General features: G+C 39.8%; 1 protein-coding gene across 2 annotated transcripts in view; it reads right to left on the bottom strand.

The window, feature by feature from the left end:
* CGNL1 (cingulin like 1) overlaps positions 1–20,479 on the bottom strand; it is a 143,525-nt gene that overhangs the window by 71,245 nt on the left and 51,801 nt on the right. For both annotated transcript variants that reach the window (XM_081050448.1, XM_081050447.1), the window contains 7 exons: positions 17,525–19,117; positions 16,637–16,731; positions 14,980–15,085; positions 10,996–11,097; positions 10,313–10,461; positions 9,144–9,279; positions 1,436–1,648 (listed from right to left, as the gene is read on the bottom strand). In XM_081050448.1, the coding sequence (XP_080906574.1) occupies positions 1,436–1,648; positions 9,144–9,279; positions 10,313–10,461; positions 10,996–11,097; positions 14,980–15,085; positions 16,637–16,731; positions 17,525–19,102 (2,379 nt within the window). In that variant the 5' untranslated portion in view covers positions 19,103–19,117. The remainder of the gene's footprint in view (positions 1–1,435; positions 1,649–9,143; positions 9,280–10,312; positions 10,462–10,995; positions 11,098–14,979; positions 15,086–16,636; positions 16,732–17,524; positions 19,118–20,479) is intronic.

Here is a 20,479-nt window from a genome sequence, read left to right as displayed (position 1 = left end):
TCTTTCACAGACTGAGATGGGCCAATGCAGTTACCTTTCTTAAACTGACATAACGAAAGTGCTGTGAACTAACACAAAATATTGACCGGGTCAAAACGCAATAGCCTACGTCTCTACGGATTATCTCGACTCCATACAACAAAGATATCCTCTCTCACTTACCATGTTTCCCTTCTCCACTTATATAATATCTGTGACAGTCAGGGACCGAGAGGCTTCCAATAAAATATCTTGCATCCCATGTGTGAGCCAAGTTTAATTTTCCTAGAGTCAAATCACTATAAACATCCCTAAACACCATCCTCAACTACCCTTCAATGAATATAGAATGTTAACTTGAGCTTTAATGCAGTGCTTGAAAATGGTACAGACATGATGGGTTCAAAGGAGAATCGTTTTACTCAGCAGCCTATTGGTATGTCCCCCAGGAAGCCACAGCACATAAAGGCTAATAGCAAGGACACTGGGCTGTTGCACAGAAAGGAAGTGAGGTGGAAAAAACAGACATCCCCTGAAAGCAATGAAAATTCAATCAGTTTCGCTTTTCTCCCTCAAACTGGAGCATCTGTCAAAAGAAGCTAAGATAGGCAAATCATTGAGAGGCTTTTTTTAAAACAGTCTCCATTATAATAACCCCCAAACTGACTATTTCCCAGACTTTTTATTGTTATAACAAACAAACCCATCTTTCATTTCTTGTCATTTGCAATTAGCATGCCATAATTGAAAATCAGTGAATCACTATGGAGCTTAGTGGAGGGAGGGCCTACTGGTGCTGTGCTTTCACTGCAATCATCACAGAATAAACAAATAATACCAAGAGTTCTTTCTTCATCGTCTTTGACCTATACATTGCAGAGAATAAAAAATTTATAGTCTGTAATTCCCCTCTTTCCCTAAAGATGGCATGATATTTCAAAGCATTTTCCCCTTCAAAACTGCTTTTCTCTTCTTCAACAGCCAGCATGAGGCCTGCACCAAAAGATTTCAACATAATTTAGAATCTATCTGTAGGAGCCAAGAATTCAATTAAGAGAAAAATTATCTTGCAAGGGTTTGGGCAATTCAGCCAATTAACCCTCTCATAACTTTGCTGAGCAAAGAACTTGGATTGTCTAACAAAAGGCTTCACAAGCCAGAAGAAACAGGCTATGGCAGGGGTGAAGGATTCCAGAAATCTGGGTCTTGTCTGCAATCCTGCCCATTAGCAAAGCCACAAAATGCCCCAGGCCTCTGACCTGTAGGAATGCCTAGAGATTATCCTCTGTGAACACGCTCTATTTCCACGATCTGATGAAACCGAGTTTCACTCCATAATGAACAAGGAGGAAGGTGTGGGAGAAGTGGTCTTGTCCTATTATCTGTGCCCAAGCTAGCGTCTCTTGCCCCATCCCAACTCCCACTACAGTCTGACCAACTGGTTAGGTTGACTCACTTTGGTTGCTTCTTCCACACTCTCCCTCAGGGCCTGCAGCTCGGCATCATACTGCTCCTTCAGCTTCTCCATCTCCTGGTCATGACTGGAAACCTCTTCTTTCAGGGCTCCCTTCAGGGCAGTGAGCTCACGCTCCCGCTTCCTCAAGAGGTCTTCCTGCTCCTCTTTGGCGATAAGCAGATCTTGAAGGTCCTGTTTTGCCTGTAAGAGTTCCTAAACAGAGGAAACATAGAGGGAGTGAAGATTAACCATCTTTGTCAAGCGGCCCTGCTTCTCCGCTCCAGTTGTGCCACCCAGATAAGCAGCCATACTCTCATCTGTCCTCCCCTCTCTCTTCTTCCTCACAGACCGGTTTAGGCCATCTCTTCCTCTCCCCTTCTCACTCCTCAGAGGCCATCATTCCCCTTGATTTGACTATCTTAGCTTTCTTTAGATTTGGGGGAGAAAAGGAAAACTGATTCAATTTTCATTGCTTTGAGGGGTTACGTCTGTCTTTCCCATCTCATGTCCTTTCTGTGTAAGAGTCTTGCTATTAGCCCTTGCTATTGGCCTTTATGTGCTGTTACTTCATGGCGGACATGCCGACTTGCTGGCCTCACTTACTTCACACACTCCCGGAAGTCCTTAACCCATCATGCTAGCACCCTGCCCCATTCTCCTTCTAGCTGAGCAAGGCAAAATATTCACATTTTCTCCTCATCTGTTCAGACTTCAAAAGGAAAATCATAAAATCGGGGCAACAAGTTCCATGACAAATTGCATTACCTAAACCTAAGTGCGTTCTGCCAAAAGCTCAGTAGGAATTCCTTTCATTTTCCCATCATTGTCCTAGACCTGCTCAGCTCTCCGCAAGCGCAGAACCTGCCCTCTCTTGCAGACACCCTTACTTCACCGTAAGCCGGGACTTGGGCATGACTGCCTCAGCTTCCTCTCACCCTAGTTCTACTACAAACTTCAGGCCTTGTCCCCAACAGGCAGCCACTTTGCAATGAGCTGTCCTTTGCCAGCCTGCTCTAAGGTTATCTTTTTTTTCTCTTTTTCCTGTCATTTTGTTCTTTTCTGCTTCCTGACATCTATGTCTTTTCCCTCAGGACACAAGAATCCTCTGTGAAGGGGGGAAAAAAATAAAACAAAGCTTTACCACCAAACTTTGTGAAAGTATAATTTCTGTTCACTGCCTCTTCTTCTGGACCACCTATGATTACTCGCTCCTTAATCTCTTGCTATATGGCTTTTGTTCCTACTTGATTAGGACTGCCCCCTCTAAGGTTATAGCGACCTCTTAATCACCACATCCGATGGCCTCAGTTCCTTACTTTTCTTGATCCCTCTTTGATCCTCTCCACCTGTCTCCTTAAAATTCTCTTTTGCCTTGCAATCCAAAGACACTACACTCTCCTCTTTTTTTCCCTCAGGCCACTTTTTCTGTGACCATCTTTTCTGGCTTTTCTCTCCCCCTCTTCCCAAAAGCTAAAATGATCCCCCAAGAATGCAACTTTGCATTCTTTATTCTTGCTTGGCAAGCCCACCTACCTTTCTCCAACTATTAATTCTACGTAAATTCTAAGTAATTCCCAAACCTTTACCTCCAACTCTTATCTGAATTCAGACCTGCACTTCCAGTGACCCTGTTAGGCACATCCACCTGGAAATACAACAGGCACCTCAGATGCAGTAGATTTATGTTTTCCTGTGAATTCATCAGGTTCCTTCCTCTCCTCTTCCTCTGTTAATGACTCTTGTGAATAGCACCCCCTACTCAGGAGCCTGGCAGCACCCTTGACGTCTCTTGACCTCGTCCTTCACAACCAAACAGTTCTCTGTAACATCTTCGATCCTTTCCCTTACTTCACTGGTTTAGGCTCTCCTCACCTCCTGCCCAGGTGGTTTGCAATAGCCACCCAACTGCTCCCCACATCCAATCTCTCACCTGCAGCCTCTGTGGCATTATCCATATGGCATCCTGTCTGAAGTGCCCTTCTTCCATCTCAGTCTCTGCCTTTCAGAAAATCTCAGATATGAGACTCAGATATAATAGGACCTCCTCCAAGAAGTCTTCCTCGAATCTCCTTCTCCATTTCACTTTAGCTTACTTATCACAGCATTTAACACTTTTACCTTATAGTCCATACATTTATTTTCTTACCTCTCCTGCTAGACTGTTAGCTCCTCGAAAGAAGGATATAGATCTGATTTATTATATTTTTGATGCATGGATCAATGACATCAGGAATGTGTCTATTCTGGATATAAATTTATTAACAGTACACCAGGAGTCTAAAGATACCAGAATTCTAGTCTATTTTTTTTTCCCCACTGGTGGCTTCTGAGTAAACATACATCCTATTCTCTGGAAACTCCAAAAAATGGTTGCCATCTGCAGACCCAAGCTACTTTCCATTCAAGAAGGTGTCATTGATAAGTGTAGCTGACAATGGAATCTCTTTCCTTTTCTTTAGGACAAGCACATCCAATGAACCAGGGGAATCGCTCTGCAATCCCAGGATAGCGCTTCATTGTATAGATCAAGACTTAGCCTTTCAGGAATCTAGCTACAGGCATTGATTGAAAAGCTCAAACGAAACGTCAAGAGATTCATCCAGGTAGCTAGGGCAACTCCAGCTCTTCCAAAGCACCAAACACAGTAAGCAAATCTTACGAAAATATATCCCATTCTGATATTTATCAAAGGGGGTGACCTGCAGCTGCCACTGCCAAGCCCCTCCTTAGGATTCGCAGAGACTCCCCCCATCACTGTTGCGATTGGCTCCTCTTTTAGGTCTGCGTGGAGCCTCCTGCCAGCCTCTTCACCACAGCCCTGTGAATCTAACCCGTTTCCTGCTCTTACTCTCACACGTTTCTCAATTGTTTTGACGATAAGGCAGTTCCTCTTCCCACACTTATCTTTTCCAGGATGTATCTGTGTTTTGAGTTGCCTTTTGTGTATTGCTGCCAATGCATGTCAAGAACCTCGGTTTCTATGGTCTATTCTACACCAACAGCTTTTATCGGGGGCTGGGCTGTTGTGTAAATGGACTATGTTGCACAAATCCAATCAGATTACCCCTCACCATATCACTTAGTAGCACTTGAAGCTTTCCAGGGTAGAGACCAAAAAGCACAGGAGATTTCAGAAACTTCACTTCATCACCTCAGTGGTTTACTGACAATTATATCAAGCCAAAGAAGGGAGAGAAAATATATTAACTTCAAACTATAAGTCCACACCCATTAGAGATGAATACGCTTCTCTGCAGACTCCAATCAAAGAAAACAAAGGAAAACTTTGGCTATTCAGAATCAGTGCTTTCAAAACCTACATGCATCCAGGCTAGTTGTACACATGAAAACAGCCAAGAGATAAAAACCCAATGTGTATGTGTGTTTGAGGGAGGCGGGAGAAGAAGGTATAAAAGTTGACTGTGTTTGATACTTACCACCTAATATGACTTATGCTAAACATTTCCAAAAATCCTAGGAGCTAAATATTATTATTCTCACTCAGAAATAAAAACACAAAACAAAACTGGAGCTCTGAGATGCGAACATGCCTAAGAGTGCATAGCTTATAAGTGGTAGAGCCAAGATTGGGACTCAGATTGGATGCCAGTACCAGTTATCCTCATCCTACAGCCTCTGCAAGCCTGACAACAGAACGACACACTCAGGGGGGGCTGCAAAGCAAGCACTTACACTGTGCTCTGTCTTAGATGCAAACAGAACGGAGCACTGTGTTTGGCTGGAAGCATCTGTAAGGAGGTCCACCTTTTTAAACTAAAGCAAAGAAACATGACCAGAACCTAAAAGACAAGAAGAAAAGTTGAGAAAAATGATGCTCTGGAACTAGCTGTTATTAGCAGTAGCCAGTGGCTGTCCTGACAGCAGGTACATGAGACACACACCAGAATGTCCACAGCAGCAATTTATGTGCCCACAGCACCTATTCACAAGTATCCCATGTCAAAATGAGAAAAATACTGATCTAGACTCTTTTCTATGTAAATGCTTCCCAGAGGCTCTGGCCCATGCTCAATGAAAGAATAAATAAAAGGTTTTATATCAAAACTATAGCTAACAGAGAATTATGCAATTTTTTCCCCAGAAGGATGGCCTAGAAAGTGTAATACAGTTGGTAAGAAACATGAATTTTTTTAGTTGCTTTTTCGTTAAAATTTGTATAATGTTCAGTAACATCACAAGATGCACTGAGAAAAAAGTTATCATTATTTTAAAGACCTCATTTCTGAGCACAGTCTATCCCCAGATCAATACAATTTTATAACCAGAATAGCTTACTGATATTTTACTGATCTTAAGGACTTGCATCTTTGTAAATGCCAGGAATAAAACACCACAAGGCAACTGGAGTGACGCCCAGCTGTCAGCACTGGAGCCACCCATCAAAGACGACTATGGTAATTAGAAAACTCCACTGCCGTGGCACTTAGAGAGATATCTGATGTTTACCCATTTCCCCCAGAATTGAGGGAAACATGTTTATGGACAAAGAAGTGGCTGAAAACCTGTTCTATAATCATTTTTGTAATTTGAGTTAAAAAAAAAAATTCAGAACCATTGGTTATTTACGAATAAAAAAGTCATCCTATTGTTGGTCAAATATATGGCTTATCCAGAGAAAACAGGGTATTTTCTACTGTTTCTTTCTTCTTTCCTTTTTTCCTTTTTTTTTTTTTTAACTAGTTTATTCTCTTAATGTTACTTTACCTTTTCCATATAGGGACCCAATGTTATTTAACAAAATATGAAGTAGTATTAGAAGAGATTTCATGAAAAATCTGGTGCATTGCACAGGCCTCACAAAATATAAGGCCGTCAGCCTTTTCCAAACATCAAAAAGCACAAGTGTTTAATGTTCATTGTGTGTTAAGTGTCTGTCCTAAGCCAAATGCCAAGGAAAACTTGGCCACAACTGTAATCTGTTATCAGGTTCCCCAGGCCATTTCTTATTAAGATATGAAGAATAAACTGAAAGTGACAAGGAGATGGACTCTATTTTACTAGTGAGGAGAGAAACCATAGATCGTGTTTTAAATGTTGTTGAGAAGTCAAAGGAAACTGATTAAAAATAATGAAGACGATTTCCCAGAGACAGAGAACCCCACTTTGGCATAGAGAAGCTAACTGGTCCCTAACTCATCTTGCAGAAAGGCAGCAGGAGATGATATAGTTCCTGTTACAGGAAGAGACAACCAAAAGACAGCACCATCATGAATGTTTTTAAGAAAAGATGTGCTGTTTCCCTTTCCTGTTTTCTCCTTATCAGCCTCTGCCTGAAAATACATCACCAAATCTAAGGCTCATATCCTCACCCTAGTTACCACTAAAATAAGTCAATAAACTATTATTAAATTACATTCATTAATATATGCACAGTATATTGTGTTTAAAGAGACAAGGAAGCATATAACTCATTTCAGAATTATTTCCTTTTCTTAAAATTGGTGACATTTTTAAAATAAATTAAAAACTGAAATTTATTATTCATTTGCTCTGTTGCTTGGCACGGTGCTAGGTATGAAATGGGAGAAGCAGCAAAGACGGTATGTTATTGACTTAGCTGGCTAGTAGAAGAAAGAGATAGATTCAAAACTAGAGCAAGATCAACTGTGCTAAAATAGAGAATTTAGAAGGATAGAAACTGTCAGCGGAAAGGTCAAATAACACTTATAGGTTTCAGCTATTGGGAAATTTCAGTAACTTAAGGGACTTCCCCAAAGTTAAGATAACATCTTTCCCTTTTAGAATCAATGGAGTGTCCACACAAGGAATCACAGAATGTGTCAAAGCCTTATCTTCTATTTTAATTTGTTTGTAAAGCTATATTTTTATTGAAAGCCATAAACTGTTCAGTGACATCATTTCTGGGAAATTATCCTTCGGATATTTTTCTAAAGACATACAAGGATACATGTGAAAAATGTTCACCATATTTTTTCATAACTTAAAAAAAAAAGAAACAACTTAAATATAGAAGGAGGGTTAAATATATTGTGGTTTACCGCCTTAAAATTGAAATATAAAGACTAGTATAAGGTATAATAAGGAAAAATGTTTCTGACATGTTAACTTTTAAAAGCAGATATCAAAACTAAAGGGATACTGTAATTGTCCCTACATTATACATGGGTGGGTGAGGGGCAGGGAGGTAAGCAGAAAATGTAGAAATAAAAACAATTGTTAAGATGATAGGAAAATATGTTGTTTTTTACTTAACCTATTTTAAAATTTCATTTTATGTTGTTTTAATATTTCAGTGATAAATACACACATTTTCAAAGCCCCATTCAAATGTACCTTGTCTTGGTAACTCTGAGCCCTGAGAAGGAGGCAGAGCCATGAGAGGCAGTCTAATACCACGAATACGGTGGTTTTTAAGGAATCCTCAGATGAAAAGAGAAATACCAGGTGGTAAGGAACAGGCCTAACACCTTCTCAGGAGAAAAGATCTAAACAGAGACAGAGCAATGGTCAGTTGAGGAGAGGAGAAATGATTCCCCTCCACTCGTGTGAAAAAGGAATCCATGAGAACTCCTGCGCTGGGGAGCCGCACGTGTTCCCCGCCCCTGCCAAGTCACAGCGAAGAGAGAGGCGAAGTTCTAAAGAGCAGGAATTAAAACACTTTCTGGGAAATAACTTCAAAACCAAATAAGGAAGGGAGTGAGAAAACAATTTGAGAGCCAACACGGTGGCTTTTAACCCCCAGAAAGAGACAAAAAAAAGACCCAGGCCCGTAGGGGGAAAGCAGTAAAAAACGAAGGTCCAATACTAACAAGGTACCTTTACTTCTTGATTTTTGTTGTTGTTGTTGTTGCTTTGTTCTAAATTGTGTATCATTTATTTGTTGGGCTGGTCCTACAAAACAAAGCTAATAAATTTCAAAATTCTGCCAACGATACAGGGAATGATAATGCTATAGCAAATGTCAAATTATCTAAAAGGGCGTAGATAAAAGTTCCGTCCCCACTCCCCCAAGCCAGGATCCAATCAAGAGCCCCACATTGCTTTCACTGTTATCTCTGTCAGAGTTCATTTATCTTAGGATAGCCCCCACTCCCTTCCCCTATCCACTACTCCCTGCTCTTTTCCTCCCATCCCATCGATCTTCTAAAGAGACTAGACCAATGTCCCACTGATTTATCTGATTATTTCCTTATGGGATCCGTTAACTTGTTCCACTATCCTTTGGCAAACTTTGAATAAGGGCCAGGTATTAAAATTATTGTTATATTATATCTAATGCACTATAGGAATTATTAATTTTTTAGGTGTGATAAGAAAAGTCCCTAATTTTTCAAAGATGCATGCTTAAGAATTTAGGAGTAAGGAGTGTGGCATTATCTGTAATTTGTTTTGAAACTGTTCAGCAAAGATGAATAAATGAATGCATAAAAAAACAGAAAGATGAATAAGTGGAATGAATATGGCAAAATTTTGACAACTATTGGATCTGGCTTGGGGCGCAATTGAAGTTAATGCATTAGTCTTTATAATTTTCTGTATGGTTAGAATTTTTCCTAAGACAATGTTTAAAAACTATTACATACAACACTCTTACAGAATCTAACCATAGGCACAGGTGGAACAAATGCACAAATCAGAATGAGGCTCGTAGCACTCAGTCCTCACCCCATGTCCACCATCTCTTCCTCCTCAGGCAAATGGGGCCTATCTTGCCACAGTTCCTTACCTCAATCAGAGCCCCCTTTTCCCTGTCCTCAGATCGTTTAGCACTGTCCAATTCATCATGCATTTCTGAGAGCTGGTCCTGGAGATCCCTGATCTCAGTCTGGTGCTGTTCCCGTTCCATCTTCACCTGGAACAGCCTGACATGAAAAGAAGTCCATCAGAGAGATTCTCCTGGGCTCTGTATATTGTCATTCAGTCTGATGTCAGACTTTCAGATGGTAAGCAGAGGCATCTAAAGCCCCTAGGAGCCTTTCACGTTTTCTGCTCCCACCCAGTACTATAGACCAAAAGAGTCAGCAAATTATGGCCTATGGGCCAATCTGGCCCACTGCCTATTTTTGTAAATAAAGTTTTATTGGAATACAGCCATGCTTATTCATTTATGTATTGCTTACAGTCATTTGCACAATACAATGGCAGAATTGAGTGGTTCCAAAAAAGACCATATGGCCCATAAACCATAAAATATTTACTATCTGACAAAAAGTTTGCCAACCACTGCTATAAATCACATTCACAATTATTCTACCTTTTTATTTTGTAAAGTCTTTACTACACCCTAAATTTTCTGATTTTTTTTCTACCAACTTCTTTTCTAAAATTAACCTCTAAGAATGTTTTAAATGCAAAAACTACACTATCAAAATTGCAAAAACAATTAAATGCTTTTATTATATAATGTCCTATTTTTCTTGAATTTCCCTCTAGAATTCACTCCTGCTTAAACCTTTATTTAAAGTTTCCATCATGTAATAGTACTGTACCTTTTCAGACCTTAGTTTCAGATCTTTTTGTCACAGATTTTAATACAACCCAATGACACGGCCATCTCGGGCTTGCCATTCCATCTCTGCAGACTCAATAGAAGTTTAAGCACTGGTCACAGAGATACCCTTTAAGGTATACAAAGATTTTCAAAATTATTAACCCTTCTGCTTACCAGTCTACACATGTCATCAGTTTTGCAATCTTACAAGGATAAGAGGGAGAAAAGGAAGAGTCAGAAGCTGCTATAAATATTTGGAAGGCCAGGTAGTACCAAATAGGTAGTACCAAATAGGACAAAGGCCGGGTAGTACCAAATAGGTAGTACCAAATAGGACAAAAAGGATCTGACTACATCAGATGCCAGAACCCAGGAAGGACACAGGCTCTTGGCTCAAAACTTACTCCTCCAGGTGTTTCCGGAGCTCTCCTTCACTTTCTTCCAGTCGCTGCTGCAGCTTGGAGTTCTCTTCCACCTTACTGTCACGTTGGCTCTGGAGCTCTTCTAAGTTTGCTTTCATTCTCTCTCTCTCTTCTTTGATGTTCTGTTGATTCTAATATGAATGCATGTGATTTTAAAGTACCTCCACCATACGTTCATGTAATCCTACAGAAGTCCACTTCTAAACTCGGATGGACTCCACGTCTTTGGACTTGTATTATTAATTATTAATCAAACTACATAATTAAGGGATAGGAATTTGTAACCAAAAAGAGTATTAAATATTTAATGAGTTTTAATACTTCTAAAAGAGAAACACAAACATAGCCATACCTCATTCTGCTATTTCTATTACTTAGCTCAGATATTTTATATGCATTTAGTTTCCTACTGGACTGCCTAAATCCAATAGCATTTCTTTTAGTCAGCCAAAGCAAATAGTCTCTATATGCTTTGGTTACTTTTAAAAAAAACTTCTTTGGACAGCAGGAGCCAAATATACAGGGCTTTACTTCTGTAACGAGAGGAATATTTCTTTGGGGGGAAAAATTGGCTTTCACTTCATTTGGGCATCCCAATGTACTTAAAAGATTCTTTATCAATCAACACAGAAGTGAAAAAAAAATAACACAAAGGAAAAAGATACCTTGGCTTCTAGTTGAAGCTGTCTCTGAAGTTCAGCTACTTCTGTGCTCAACTTGTTTTTCTGTTCCAACAGATCTTTGACTTCAGATGAAGAATTAGAAGCCTATAATTAATTGCAAAGATATCCTAATGTAAGTGTTCCAGGTGCTTTATTTTAATTCTCTGTACCGCAAAATATAATCAGAGCAGTAACACTAAAATCTTACGACCCAATTCAGTGCAAATCTCTACAGAGAAAGGCGACAAGGAAACCTTCTGGGGTGACGGGAGAGTTCTGTATCCTGATTTGGGTGATATTTGCATGGACGCACGCCTATGTTAAAAAGTCAATGAACTATACAGTTAAGATTTGTACAATTTACTGTATGTAAGTTATACCCCATTAAAATAATGTAAAAAGATACAAATAAATATTTAAGATTCATCTATTACATTAAGTTATACCCAAAACCCATATCTCTGTGTTCCCAAGGCCATTTGTATATACATCTATTAAAGAATTTTCATTACATTGGGAATTATTGCTCTATAACCACCAATGAGATTTTTATCCCTTTAAGCATATGCCTGATGCAAGTAGTAAATAAACATATAGCGACTAAATTGGCTTTCTTCTTTTAGATGTTACATTTCCATAATGGTGAGAAATATAATGAAAAGGGATATGATTAAAGACAGTCTATTAGAAAATGAAATCTCTCAGTGTGGAGGTTCCTCAAAAAATTACCCATAGAATTACCATATGATCCAGCCATCCCTCTCCTCGGTATCTACCCAAAAAATCTGAAAACATTTATCCATAAAGACACGTGTGCTGCAATGTTCATTGCAGCTTTGTTTACGGTGGCCAAGACATGGAAACAACCAAAATGTCCTTCGATAGATGAATGGATAAAGAAGTTGTGGTACATATACACAATGGAATACTATTCGGCAGTAAGAAAAGATGATATAGGAACATTTGTGGCAACATGGATGGATCTTGAGAGTATAATGCTAAGTGAAATAAGTCAGACAGAAAAAGCAGAGAACCCTATGATTTCACTGATATGTGGTATATAAACCAAAAACAACAAAAGAAAAAGACAAACAAAAGAGAAACAAAAACTCATAGACACAGACAATAGTTTAGTGGTTACCAGAGGGTAAGGGGGTGGGGGTGGGAGATGAGGGTAAAGGGGATCAAATATATGGTAATGGAAGAACTGACTCCGGGTGGTGAACACACAATGGGGTTTATAGATGATGTAATACAGAATTGTACACCTGAAACCTATGTAATTTTACTAACAATTGTCACCGCAATAAATTTAAAAAAAGAAAAAAAAAAAGAAAATGAAATCTCTGATTGAGTATGAATGTTAATGGCTCTCATTTCTTTTTCTTCCATGGATATAATAATAGGATGATGTTCTGAAAAGAATTTGGCTAAAATCCTACAGCAAAGTCATTAGAAAACTACAAATAGGAAAGGGGAAAAGGTAAAAGCAGGAATCAAAGCTAGAAAAGGCAACATCCTCGTGCTCTCTAGGCTCTTAAGTCGTGATGATGAATCTGGAATGAGGTACTTCCTCACCTACTCCTGTGAAGTCAACCAGAACCCACAGTCAACAAAAACACAGGACTTCCAATTTTCAGACAAAATGAGAACAATCCATGTTAGAAATCTAAATCCAACCCCTAACGGAAATTGTACACTGTTCTTTCCCAAACAAAAACTCTGCCTGCTTTGCTGTTTTCCAATATGCCTATTAGTCCATATGGGAGAGGGTTGTTACATTCTCTCACAAGAAATCACTTCACTGACAAGAAAAAGAGAAAACTCCAAAGCCTTTGTCAGCAAATAATCAGATTCTGAAAATAAGACGGAGAAAGGGGGAGTAGGAAAATGGGCAATTAAGCAGTCACGGCACTGTGATCGGAGCCAGAAGTCTATGAGCTTTAGTTCATCCTCTCATCATCTCTCATTTGATTCAGCAGTGCTTCTTAACTGATTTCCCTTCCTCTAATCTTACCTCTCAAAAAGCTATGAAAGGAATGAACTTGTAGGAATACGACACTACTCATTCCTATTTAAGTCCATCAATGGTAGCCCATCACCTTCAGCCTGAAATGGAAATTTCTTACGTGATTTCTGAAGTCCTTCCTATCTGGCACTTTGTCCCCACATGCTCTCTGCTCTGTCTACACAAACTTACCTCCCTCCCCTAAATACAGCTAACACATGTCTCTATACATTTTATATTTGTCTGTGTCATTCCCTCTACCCACAGTGAGTGCCCTGCCTTCCCTTCTCCCAGAGAATTCTATGCCCTTTTGAGACACCATTAGTGCTACTGACTCCACAAGGGCTACGCTGACTTGCTCGGTTTGGACGGGATGCCCCTAGTCTGTGACCCACAAGGACAGTCTTAACATTAAGACCGAAGGATATGTTCTCCCTAAGAATATGCAGGTAAATGAAAAGCAAGCGTCGGTGTGGCCAATTGGCTCAGTTGGTTGGAGCGCAGTGCTCGTAACACCCAGGTTGCCGTTTCGATCCCCACATGAGCCAGTGAGCTGCGCCCTCCACAACTAGATTGAAAAAAAAACAATGACTTGACCTGGAGCTGATGGGTCCTGGAAAAACACACTGTTCCCCCAAATTCCCCAATAAAACTTTAGAAAAAGAAAAGCAAGAGTTACCTTGATAATTTGGATTTAAGAGTTTTAGCCAAAAATCCTCAACTAATGTTAAGAACTATGTAGATCTCCTGAAGCAAAGTGTATAATCTAAAGATTCCCTAGGAACTATATGCATATACTATGTTTCCCTGAAAATAAGACCTAGCTGGACAATCAGCTCTAATGAGTCTTTTGGAGCAAAAATTAATATAAGACCCAGTTTTATATTATGCTAGATAAGACCAGGTCTTTTATTATAGTAAAATAAGACTGGGTCTTATATTAATTTTTGCTCCAAAAGACACATTAGAGTTGATAGTCTGGCTAGGTCTTATTTTGGGGGAAACACGGTATATATTACACACATAGTGTGTGTGTGTGTGTCATATATACATATATATACACATGTTTACTATACACATGTATAGTTCTATTTGATGCCAGAGTTGCAGTCATGGGTTAGCTGAGTACTAGGGGAATACTGAGTAGTAGAAAAAAGATAGTTGGTATCTAAAAATATCCTCTATATATGTTTCCACCGTTGAAAAGAAACTCTAAACAAACTTCCTGTCACCTGCCTCTGGGTATCTTTTGGTTCCTGCCTGTGCAGAATTCCCTTGGGAGGAGAAAGGGACGATGCACAAGCAAGAATTGGGACCCAATTCAAGGTGGTCTAGGACTGAGGAACAAGTCCTTTTTAGTCGACCCCTCGCTGCTTGCTTTCAGGGCACAAGGAATGCCGGGTATTTAGTAGATGTTCATCAACTATGAGATGACTCCTTTTGTAACAAAAAAATCTCAAGTCTCAACTCAAATTCTGTGCAATCGATTAACCAGGCAATTTTTTAAAAAAGAATTTGGCACCACTCCACTCCTTCTTTGCCCTTCCTTTCATGCTGTTCGGCTTCACCTATCTCCACTGCTTATTCTCTTGTTCTTATTCTCTTATTTCTTATTCTCTGAAGTTCCAGAGCTTGGGTCCAAGCCAGTTCACACTTAACTTCTGAATTTGCCTATGATAACAGTACGGTTCTCTAGCTATTACTTTGCTTCATTCTTCCTATTCTTATTTTCCCTTTCTAAATTTCACCACCTGTTTGTTTCATTCTGCTATAGTTTATATTTTTTAAATAAACTCTGGGGGGAAAAAAGGCAGGCTACACATAAATGATATTTAAAACACAATCTTCCATCTTAGGTACAGCTCACTACTCAGGAAACTTCCCACTTGCTGTTATAACCAAATGTACAGACTAAAGAAACGGTAATTGGCCACATTCCATGTTAAATGTCTTCTGCAAGATACAAAACTTTGACTTACTTGATTACTTCCTTGCATGCTCCCTGCTGCTCGAGACTTTAAAGTCTGGATTTTCTCAAAGACCAGGTTAACTTTCCTTTTAGTAGCATCATCATTATCGGTGCTTCTGAACAAGAAGCAAAAGAAAAAAACAATGAGGGGCACAACCATTGGTCTCAAAATATTTCATGTGCTATGACACACAAACAACAAGCCCTTTAAGAAGATAAATTACAAGAGGCATGAATTAATTAAGGCCACATATAAACCCAGTATGAAAAGAGCGGGATGGATGGTATATTTTTCGTCAAATAAATTATTCTATATTACCACTGAATTTGGGACAGAGGATCGCATTTACAAACATGTGAAAGAGATATAACCACATTCTAAATAAGCTTGCAGAAAACATGCACTGAAAATTTAGTAATTTGTTTGAGTCAAATGAATTATATTCATTCCAACAAGAAATTTCTCCTGTGTGTGAATTTCTCTTTTTAAATCTTACACTAAGAATGATCCACAGTGATCTTAACTTGGTTAGCCTATGTTTAAAAAAATAAATCTCCCAAGCCAAGATTGTCAACACAGCAGCCCTTTGTCTAGACTTTCACAGGTAATGATCATGATCGGATAAAGTCTAACCTCTACCACACCTTCTATCACAAATACCTGGCAATTAGGAAAACATTTTAAATTATGTTTCCTTAAATAGGCGCCTCCTGCTAAAGTCTGTCTCACCACTCTCTTAATAAATCAGGAGCCAAAAAAAAGTAAATAAAAGAATTTAGAGAATTTCAAAAATCAAAAGTTCTTCTACTTTAATATGGCAAAATCCTTCACAGAGACACTAATAATAACTAGATCTTAACTAGAAGAATCTCTTTGGTTACTCTTTTTTTTTTTTTCCCCAAAAGAACCCCTATCTTATATTTTGAACCTGACTATTTTGTCAGCCCTCTGTTACTAACAAATAATTGTAAGGCACGATACAAACACGTGAAGTGTTTTGATACCAATCAGTATTTGCCAAATGACTTTCAGTCATGTCAGGCTGTAAAGCTTTCTTTTTAATCATATCTGATGAGAGAACTGAAACAGAAACTTCAAATTCCTGACCTAGAATTCCAGTGCAATTAGTATCTAAGTAAGGACTGAAAACCAGATTACTCAAACCCAACCTCCAAGATAAGTACGTGGAAAACGCTGCTTTTAAATGACTCATACGTGCTTTAAAAATAATGGAAGCAGGGGCTCCTGGCCAATGTCAACTCTGGGGAGGAAAGGAGGTATTTTTATTTGTAACTTCCTAATAAGGGATGATAGAGTAATATTGTGTGCATGGAAGAACTCACGGTGATGGCAGACTTAATTCAAAACTGAGTAACAGACATTCTTCCTATCTTTGAATTTCTTTTTAAAAACAGTAGAGTCATTTAAAAATACATTCATTTTTAATTTTTAAAAGTATAATGTCCTTCCCTACATTCCCCTCCCCTGATCGTCACTTCCCACCATCCAAAATTTAAATGCTGCTGTGAAAACTGCAGCCATTGAACCTTAACCCTAAATGGCTCACATAGGGCGGGAGAGAGGGCAAACACAAGGTCTCAGAAAAGGAAATGCAGAGCCCCACCAGAAATGACAATACGTTGCTCCTTTAAGGAAAATCACTAACCCTTCTTTGAGGTAATTGTAAAGTATCTGCTTGGCTGTCTCCTCATTGGTTTGTTGAGTGAGCTCCTGCTGGCCTTTTAACAGATCCGGTGTGGCCTGGAACACAATGTCTGTTATTAGATCACAGGATGGTGTTTCCAGGAAGAAGGCAAAACCCTGAAGCAGAAGCTTCCAAACACATTCCTATTTTCCAAAAAGAGGATTCCTCAGGTAAGGATTCTCCTCACCTCTGGCTCTACCACTTACAATGCAGCTCTGTAACCTTGGGCAAGATACTTAACTTTTCCTTACCTCAATGTTGTCACCTGTAAATTGAGGTTAATAGGACCTACCTTCACAGGGTTAGTGCCATCCTATATAATATATAACAAAGAGTGCCTGACACTTACTAACCTTATTATCATTATCATTAATTTTTTTATTGTCACTACCAAAATACTAAATGTACCAGTTAAGTAAATTCTATCACTTTAGGATTAATCTAAATTAAAATTAACCTAATTGCTCAGGCCAGAAATTAACCCAGTCACTCAAGTTCATGAGGAAAATTAATAAATCTACACAAACCTAAGCCTGGAACCTCTGTGTGGAAGCAAATTCCACATACTTTCGGATTTCACATCTATAGAAACAGAAAAGCCGAACCTCTCTATAGTGTTTGACACATTACTTTACAGACAAGACCCCAGTGGGAATCTAGCTGTACTTGAATTAACTTAGAAAACCGTTCAATTGGCAGTAGGACCTATCTGTAGGGAAAAACTAAAAAAAATTGGATGTGCAATTAATTACCCATTCCAGATGGAGGCTGTGTATTTCTATAGACTCCTGCAGCATGAGGCTGCAGGATTTAGAACATTTACAGGGGGGGAACTCACATAAGTATTACCTGAGTATTTGAGGTGGAAGTAAATGTCTTCACAGAAATCTTCTTGGCACCAGAGTCAGAAGTGGCCAGCCCCCGATTCTGTAACAGCAGCGTAGCAGTGGCTGTTTTGATTTCCTCCTCCTTTTTATTCTGTGCTGGGAGGGAGGAGGCACGCGTGTGCATACTTTCCTGATCACCTTTACTTTCTGGCCCTTTCCCATCTTTGCTCTGCTGGGGAGGCCTGGGGTGGGCTCCCGGCAGCCTGGCCGAGGCACGGCCGGCACTCTGTTTCCCACCGTGCTCCTGGGCCAGCGGCCTCTGCGGACACACCTGCGACGGGCGCAGGAGGTGCTCGGTGGACTTGCCCAAGTTCCTGCTAAATTCATTTAGGTACTCCGAGTTCCCTTGGAGACCAAAAGGAAAGGCACTGTCCACGCTTCTGGACCTCTTCCTGTCTTCCGGATTGATTCTGTTTCGCTTCCCAGATCTTCCTCTCCTGTGCAGCCCAGGCTTTTGGTCAAATTTTTCAATTAACTGATCCACGCCAGGAATGGATCCCGTATCAATATCCCGCCCAGTACCTGGCAAAAAGGGGATATACCTTCTGTTTTCATGACGATTCACATTGTCTGCATGGATGGCACATTCTTGATCATCAAGTAAAAATCTGTACAAGGAATTGGCCGAAGTGGGCGTCATGGACGAGGAGGATGACCTCCGAGACCGAGCTCCGTCCAGCACAGCACCAGCTGAATCTTGTCGCCGGAAGGGAAGCACGTCCGGCCTGGTTTTCTTGGTTTCAGGGTGGGCGTGCGGGCTGTGTGCTGCTAGGAGCCTCCCACTAGGAGAAAGGGCCTCCTCTGCCAGCCCCTCCTTGGCACAGCTCTGAACATTCACACACACGGAGGTCTGCTTCTTGGGGTCATCTATGACCACTGAGCTGCATAAGCGAATGGCTGTCACATTGCATTTGGCAAGGTCTCCCACAGGAGAGCTGGTAGGCTGAGAACTACTAGACTTGGGAAAGCAAGTCCAAACCTTCTTGTTGTTGGTACTTTCTTCTGTTAAGGTTTTTGGCCAATTACTCTCAGGAGGCTGGTGATTTTGTAAGTTCAACTCATTCTTTGCAGGGTCATAGGGCTTCAAAAGCTCTGGATGCCTCTGAGAGTTCAGCAGGTGGGATGGCTTCATTGGCCCCTCTTTGCACTCTAGAACTCCATTCTTGCCCTCAAAGAGAGAGGGGTGCTTCAGGTTTCTGGCTGAGCTGGGTTGAGCATATGGGTTTTCTGGAAGCTGTTCTTCTGAACTGTTCTCCTCTAGCACAGCCCCGTTGTTGGGGTGCACAGGCAGGTTATTCATTATTGGAGCTGGAAATGATGGCCCATTTTCAGAAAAAGATGTGCCTGGTAGACAATGCTCTGAGTTATTCAGGACTATGTAGGGGTGGCCATCAATTCCTTGTACCCGAATACTGACACCATAGGAGCCTGCTTTTGAGTGTTGGGAGTTCCTTGATTTTTTGGTTTCATCACTTCCGAGTCTCAGATGGACGCCATATTCCTGCTGCACGTGTTGATATTCCCCGAAATACAGCTCCATGGCTCACTGCTCCAGCTGCCAGGGAAACACAAGGTAAGAAGAGGACATTAAGTTAGAATTACATCATTTAAATGAAGATTATGTGGGGAAACTTCAAAGTTCAAAGAAAACAAAACACTTTCACCAGCAAGAAAACTTCAGAACCAAATGCCCATCCAGACAGGCCTTTCTGGATGCCCTGGGCCCACATGATCACGGTCTTTGTCAACACTGGGCCTGAACCCTGGCCTTAGGGTGGACAACTGGTGTAATGACCTGATGCCTTTGGCATAACTTCATGATTCAGTTTCTCGCTGACAGGTTGTTCTGGTTGCTTTTTTTTTCCTTAATTGGTTTCCTCACACTTGATGCTATTTATTTTTAACCAACAGGGATGTTCCAGTTACCAGCATGAGAACAAGGTACTTTTCCATGAAATTAAGAGCTATGGTATTCTGATGGCTCACCATTTTTCTTTCTTCCTATACTGTTACTTTACCTGCCCAAACAACCCTTTCAAACCTTTTTTACGTACGACCCTGCTCTGAAATCTTTTATCACTATTTATTTGGATATACTGTTGACAATATTTTTACTTTAAGGAATGAGTTGTTTGTGAGATTGACTGTGAGAATAAGTGATTAAAAATAATTTCCAATCATTTTTCCTTATCAAAAAAGATCAAGTAACGCTTGAAAAACACCAACTGCAAAGGAGATGCAGGAAGACTGGTAACAAGTGGTCAAAGATGATAGCGGTCTCAATCCTATCGCTGTTAGGGGCCTTTGAGTGGTTCCTATTCTGGAGTCAATCTGGTAACATATTTTCCAAGAAAAGCATCTATTTGATCCCATTTTCAAATGTATTTGCACAGAGTTTTACAAAGAATAAATCATTTCATCTCCTCTACATCTATTTCTCATTGTCTAGTTTTATTTATTTGTGCTATTTCTTGATTACGCAGGTAAAATATATGCCTATATTTTAATTATTGTTCCCCTGAAGAACCAGCTCTTAGATATTTTTTTAATTTTCTAATTTATTGAGTTCTAGTTTGAGCATTATTTTCTTCTGTTTTCCCTTATTTTGTTATTTTCTTGACTTGCATGCTTCATTTGTTTATTTTCATTCTTTAATTATATTCCATAAATTGTGATATGTGACTGTGTTCGTTAGGAATTTTGTTGGTTCCTACTAACAAAACAGACCCAAAACAGCAACTTAAGAAGAGTTGGGATTTTTCTTTTTCCCCAGAGATAGGAAGTTCAGGGCTGGAATGGATCCCACGATATTTTTGAGGAACACCTCCTTCATCTTTCCACTGATCTACATTTAGTATGTATTAGATATCTTATGATTATAAGATGGCTGATCCAGCATCACATATGCCAAAGACTT

This window comes from Rhinolophus hipposideros (genome assembly GCF_964194185.1).
Source record: "Rhinolophus hipposideros genome assembly, chromosome: 5".
Taxonomy (NCBI): domain Eukaryota; kingdom Metazoa; phylum Chordata; class Mammalia; order Chiroptera; family Rhinolophidae; genus Rhinolophus; species Rhinolophus hipposideros.
Note: the sequence above shows the minus strand (reverse complement) of the source record. Positions and strands in the feature narration are given on the sequence as shown.